The 6973-nt window shown below is 44.3% G+C and overlaps 1 protein-coding gene across 1 annotated transcript; it reads left to right on the forward strand.

Annotated features, from left to right (window-relative positions):
• Window positions 1-232: 232 nt before the first annotated feature.
• Window positions 233-6765, forward strand: LOC129338169 (melanoregulin-like). The gene is made up of 5 exons (XM_054992204.1): window positions 233-309; window positions 1751-1910; window positions 3661-3751; window positions 4664-4830; window positions 6406-6765. The coding sequence occupies exons 1-5, from the start codon at window positions 233-235 to the stop codon at window positions 6610-6612; spliced, it is 702 nt and encodes a 233-aa protein (XP_054848179.1). The 3' UTR covers window positions 6613-6765.
• Window positions 6766-6973: the final 208 nt, after the last annotated feature.

Raw genomic sequence — 6973 nt, forward strand, 5'->3', positions numbered from 1 at the left:
CAAGGCCTTGAGCTATGAGGGTAAAGGAAGACCTCACATGATTGCTGCTTATGACTTGTGGATATATTTAAAGAGAATGTTAACCTTTGCTTTTTTAAAAAAAGCATACTTCCTTGGCCACACAGGATAACATCTGGCCCATTGTGTTCCCTCCTGTTTTTATTTTCATTACTTTTTAAATAGGTTGGCCGTAATTCTACCTTAATTTTTGCAAGAGAGAGAAGAGACAGAGATGGATTTCTGGTACAAAGTTTGCTGTTGCTGTTGCCATAGAGAAGAGGAACTAGAGAAGAATCCGCTGATAATTGGGTATTTATTATAAATTAGAAACTGTCTGTATTTAAAAATCTTAAATCCTGTGAATGGAATAATCTGTAACAAGATTTATGCAACAGCATACTTTTTCATACTTTTTTTCTTTTGAAAATGGTATTGTGAGGAAGCTCCAGGATACCTCTGTGAGATACGTGGGATGGAGACTTGGTGTGGTTTTTTTTTTAATGCAAGGGATTGGGGCTTTTTAATCCTGTTTTCTTGTACAGCTCTTTCAGTTTGCTTTACAATCTTCTTGCTTGCTTTTACAGCATCCCATTGATAGTGGGGCTGCTGCCATTCTAGAGCTTTCTTTAACTTTTAGTTGGCTTGATTAGTAGATTAATCAACTGAAGCTGTAGCTCAGTGATCTGGAAGCTGGTCAGGTTGCTAGTCAATTTCTCAACTCTTGGGAGTTTGCTGAGGCGGTTTGGGTTTTGATATGTTTCCTCTGAATAATGAACATTTGAAGAAAGACTTTAGTGGCAGAACTTGCCACATGTGCACAAGATTCTAGGATCCAATCTCTGGCATCTCAAGTGATAGGATCTAGGATAGGAATGAATCTCTGCTTGATGCCTGGGAGTCAGGATGGGAAAAAGTCTGTCAATCGAGCCAATGGTCTCATTTAGGGCTAGGGTACCCCCGAAGAATTGCCTTTTTCTGTGCTGTCTCTATTGCTATTGTGAGTAAAATTTAGCAGGGATGGTTAAAATATTTCCAGGGAAGTAGAAGGGTTTTTTTTAACCCTTTCTGCCAGCCCCAACTCAGTGTTTCCAGGACCATCTAAAAGCCTAGTTCTTATGGAGAGGGTAAACTATATATGAACTGTACTATTTTAGGCCACAGATGGGGCTTAGATTGCCAAAGCCTTTCCCATTAAAATCAATTTCCTGCATAGACAATAAAATTTACATGTCAGGGAGAAGTCTAGGTTACAACCAGTCTATCTGACATGTTTTTTTCCCCCTACACCCAGGGAACTGATTTGTATAGAGGGCACATGAGTCTTCTGCAGTCTGAAGGGGCATAACCCTGATTCAGGTTTACCATTTCCATGAGAACCAGGTCTGAGTCTGGAGCCCCCAGTTTGGAGGAATCACTTCTAAGATGATGTAACATCTTTCTAATGTATTGTCGAAGGCTTTCACGGCCGGAGAACGATGGTTGTTGGGGGTTTTCCGGGCTGTATTGCCGTGGTCTTGGCATTGTAGTTCCTGACGTTTCGCCAGCAGCTGTGGCTGGCATCTTCAGAGGTGTAGCACCAAAAGACAGAGATCTCTCAGATCTCTCACTGAGAGATCTCTGTCTTTTGGTGCTACACCTCTGAAGATGCCAGCCACAGCTGCTGGCGAAACGTCAGGAACTACAATGCCAAGACCACGGCAATACAGCCCGGAAAACCCCCAACAACCATCTTTCTAATGTTTTGCTCTAGTGACACGCTTCAGTATTTCAACAAACTGCAGAAACGCAGGCGTTCAGAGGCGGTCAACCTGTGGAGCGAGCCTGCCGACAGCACCCACATGGAGCGGGACGATGATCATGAGCTCTACATGCTGTTGCAGAAGAGGTCGAAAATGCGCCGGGGGTCAGAGGTCAGTACCTAAAGGAACCTTCCCAGCCACAGGCAGTAAATGTGAATACCAGGGCCAGGAAGCAATGGGGGCGGGGAGTGGGCGGGCCTTGGCCCACTCTGTAAAACGGGATACTGGGCTACATGGGCCACTGGTTGGGTCCAGCTGGGCACTTCTAACAATTTTAAGTCTAATTGATGTGATAAATTAAAATGTGTGTGTGTTACCAGCTCTCTTAACATAGGTGCCTGTTACAGTAGGAAAGGGGAACCCATATATCAAGGGTTCCCTGGAAAGTACCCTGGAAACTGGTTGCCACCACTCAAGCATCTCCTGAGAACATCTAGACAGATCTGCCGAGAAGGTGCCTTTCCAGCACAGTTCTAGAACAAGAAGGAAGGAACTGAGTGAAAACCTTGGAAAAATATAGCAAACTGGGTAGTGCGACCATGCAACCTAGCATATAGGAAAGATTCAGAGAACCTTCCAGGAAAAATATATTGCACCAAAGAAGCCAAAAGGCATCTTTATAAAAAAGGCTTATTAGAGAGAAAAGGGGGGAAATAATAGTGGGGCTGGAAAGGGGACGAAATACAATTACACAGAACACTATCTCACAGCCTCTCAAATAAAAGCAATAAAGTCCATTTAACTTAGCTAAGTGCACTTTACATAGATTGTAACAGCCTCCTCAGAGAATGTACAGAGTTCCTGTAGTACCAAGATAGTGGAGAACCCTGGCCCATTGGTCTTGGGATTTCCAAATGTTACACTGTTCCAAAGTGGGGACAAAGAAAAGGTCCAGAGCACCCAGGTGTTTATGGGCAATGGAGTCTGACCTAAGCCAGCCTCCTCTGTAAGATTGATTAGCATATTCAAACAATCCCAAGTAACACTGTGTCTCTGATTTCAGAGGCTATTACTACCAATCAAATAATTATTACAGGATGGTCCCACTCTATTAATGACTCTGCACTTCCATGACAAAATGTAGGTCTGGCCGGGACTGGTGAGTCCTTTGTTGGGATTAAGTCTGGCCAGGAAATTCTAGTGTGTACTGAGTAGAAAGTTATTCTCATTCAAACTTCAAGGGTCCAAGGATCCAGATGCTCTCAGTGGCACTCTTGAGCTCTACTGAATGTAGGGTTTCTGTTGCGGTGTCATTAAGAGATTGGTGAAAGTGTGAGCTAATGCACAATTTAATAAACTTAAAGCTCATTGTAAGAAAAAAGAGACTTTAATGTTTTCTTTTTCATAGATTTTGGGGGGGATGCCTTTAAAGTGTAGCTATTGTCACTTACTATTTCTTGAGCATTCCCTGTTTATATTCCCATGCTAACTCCTTCAGGTGTGAGCCCTCAAAGAGCAGAAAACAGGCCAGGTACAAACATGTGGACTGGGCCTCTTCAGAAATTGCTCACAACTAGATTTGCTGGCAAATAAAAGGGAGAATGGGAAAGACTAGGGTTGTTCTTGGCCAGACATAGTAAGCCGAGTGTCAGGGACTTGCCTCAGCCCAGTGACGAGCATAAGCTATGCCAGTTGTCTTCTCCCATGCTGCTTGCCCCCAGTGACCCCTTGGGTGGAGACCGGGCCCTGCATGCTGAACAAAATGGTCTCATGCTACTGTTGGGGGCACATGAGCTGCAGATTGCCCATCTCTGATGCAGACAACCTCCATACCTTGTGCATTAAAATGAAGTTGTTTTTCTGGTGATCAAAGCTGCGGTAGTTCAGGTCTTTAAAAATCAATCTTTTATTCTTACAACAGGGCTACCGACGTTTGAGTTTTGATATCAGTGCCCATCGTCAGATCCGTCGGAAGGTGAAGGACAGGTGGAAACAAGTTCTGGAAGCTTTGGGTGTGGATCAAAGATTTTAAACACAGGTTCCATTAAAGCAGCATTATTCACTCAGTGGCTTGAGAGACACATGTGGCTCTTTGACATTCTACCTGTGGCTTTTCTGAGCACTGTTCTCCACTGTGGCACCTACCGCATGTTTCAGGAAAGTGGGCAAGGCCTAATGGGGCTTGGGGCTGGCAGGTGGCTCCCACCTTGAAACAGCTGACTACCATAGGAATGGGTAAGCTGTAAGCTCCCTGCGGTGCAGGTCACATGCCAGGGATGCAAGTAAATGTGGTTGATGGTAAGTGCAAATGTGGCTCTCCACAAGCTGCAGAGTGAGCACCACGGAATTAAAGAGGGTAAAGGGAAGGCTTGTCCTTAGCTAGCCTTTCCCTTAGCCAGTTCTCTCAGATCCATTCTTCATTATGCTGTGCTGCAATGCAATTGTTTTTCGGTCTGCCTGAAAGCGCTTTGTGGAACCGGCCACTGTGAAATCCAAACGTTCCAGTTTGGCAGGTGTGGATTTTGAATTGGAAATTCATTTTTATGATGAGATGTGAATTCTGAGAATTAGTTGGCACAAAAGAAGATACGGTAACTGTAATGGATGCTAACTGTTTAGTTTTGAAAGAATCTATATTAGAATATCAGTTGGAAGATAGGATATCAAAAATTTGATGAGAAATAAATCTGTCTTGGACTACTCTAACATGATGTGAATTTTTAAAAAACTATGGACAAGAGAGCGATTGTCAGATCTGTGTGAGGTGAGTGACAGGCCTCGTGTATTCCTGCAACTCGTGAGGGCTTAGTTAAACAAAAGACGGGATTCTCGGGAAATTTGACACTGAACTACCTATCATGTTTTTATGCACTAATGTGATAAATTCTTGTACTGATGTGCTAAATTATCTCTTCCTCACTTAGGATTCAAAGCTGAAGCAGATGGGCTTCTGGCGGTCACTTCCAGTACTTCCTATGAATCCCTTCATAACCCCCAAGAAGCCCGAAGGCTCAACAATGCCTTGGCTGAGCAGACAGCTATTTTTGACCGTCACCGTGGTGGCCCACCAGAGAGATACCTCTTTGTCTTGGTGAGTAGGAATGGAGTGTGGGATAAGCACCCACTGGGACGTGTCACCAGCATGGTACGTAAATATGTGGGCAGACGCTGTAGACATGACCCAGTGTGGCTCAAGAGCAGCTGTGGAAGTTGGTAGCTGCAACCAAGTTCCTCCAGATAATGTGTCAATAGGGACTTGAGGGTCCATGCACCTTTTTCTAATCTGTTCAGGCTTCTGCAAGTTTACTCCATTGTTACCCAAATAGGTAGTCTCTTAATTAGTTGGGGGGATTAGCTTAAAGGAGAGAAGTGACGGGGGGGGGGACTGGGATTTTCCATCTATGTTCACAGGAATTATTCCCTTAACAGAACTCTCGAAATAAGCCAGGCAGATGTTCAACAGGAAAGGGTTTTTTTTATTAAAAGAGAAATAAAAGGGCAAACATACAAAAAGTCACACACAGCACTCATACAAGGCTAACCCAGAGGAAATCAGGGAGGAAAAGAGAGAAAGTAATTTTGGGGAAGGCAATAGTTACCAATCTTGAGGATAGAGGTCCATGGAGGCAGCAGCAAAATGACCAGCATTTCACAGAGAAGAGAAGAGGCCCAAACAGATTTGTGTGCGTGTGGATGGATCCAAGAACACACACACACACTCAGTGGTGGCTAGGGAGTCCAGATATAGGGCAAAACGCTCCCTGGAGCAAGATGACATATTTGCCCCCAAAACAGTAACTCAGTGGGCTTTCTGGAGATGGATAATGAGTTGGAAGAGGCTTGATGGGTCCACCTGGGGTGGATTATAGGTGTACATGGTGCTTGATGACCCTGCGAGTACTGGATGGGAAAAGCTACCAGGTTTGATTAATAGCATCGGGGTAAATGGGTGAGAAGGAGTGAGGCAGGGTTTGAAGGAGATTAGCCTGGAGTTCTTAGAAGACCCATTGTCCTAAATTATACATCTCTCCAGGGCATGGAGGGGGCCATTAGTCAGGCAGCCGCTCCGGCGCCCTTCTAAAATATTATTCCAGGCTCTTGCCTGGCTGACATCCATTTTGTTTTTATTTCAGGCCAGGCAGTGTCTTGCACTTATACTATATGAGAAAGAGTGTTTATGATTTTATGTCTATAAACTGCCCCTCAGGAGGTGGGCGGGGGGGGGGGGAGGCCTGACGGCTAACACCATCGTAGGGTCAGCTAGCCATGTTAATACTTTGATCCCTGGAAAATCTTTGAACCTATAGCTTGAGATTATGAATCATGATGCAGAGGAGTGTTGGGAAACATTTTGGTTGTCTCAACAAGACTAGTGGTTGCTTTGCCATCCTGTTGTTACCAAATAAATACACAGTACCAATTAGCACTGAGCCACCAAGCCATTCAAGGTAACCTCCTCCTTTCATCCATCATTTCCACACAAGATGTCTTCTTCCACAGAACACTCTAAGATGCAATGGCCACTGAATCATGTATTGGTTGGTGGGAGTGGGACAGATCCCGTTTGGCTTCTGTATGTTCAGTGCCAAAATATCTCCATCTCCTCCAAATGTTTCCTTCTGTATTTATTTTCATTCCCCTTACCACCACTCTCCTCCCATCCCAGGACCGGCTTATTCTCCTTGATGTGGGAGAAGACTTCTTGTCAGCTGCTCGGCACTTCTACCCTGTGGAAGAGGAAGGCGAGGGCGGATCTTCCAGCAATGAAGGGCCTTCTAACCCAGATCCTATTTTGGTCAAACTGAACAGTGGCGCTCAGGAAGAAGAAGAAGAGGATGAAGATGAGGTGGACGAAGAAGATGAATATGCTTGAGGAGGATGCTGAAGAAAAGAATGTAGAGACTTAATGTCTGAATGGAAGACCCAGGAAGTTGATGTCCTGAATGCTCCAACAGACTAGCAGATGCAGATTGTCTAATGTGACCACAACCGAGTTATGGACTTGATGGAAATCTGTCTTTTCCCCCTTTCCCATTCGCAACTTTTTCATATGATAACATTTAATAAAATAATACATTAAGTTAATAGGAAGCAGCACACATGTCTTCTACTACACAGTCTTCTTACAAACTTTGTGGGCTTAGAGTGAGCATTCTAAAGTCAGAACATCTCAAACCTCTGCTTGCTGAGATGGGAAATCCATGCAGCTTTTTAAAAAATCCAGTTAGTAGCCT

This window comes from Eublepharis macularius, chromosome 12 (assembly GCF_028583425.1).
Source record: "Eublepharis macularius isolate TG4126 chromosome 12, MPM_Emac_v1.0, whole genome shotgun sequence".
NCBI classification, from domain to species: Eukaryota; Metazoa; Chordata; class Lepidosauria; order Squamata; family Eublepharidae; genus Eublepharis; species Eublepharis macularius.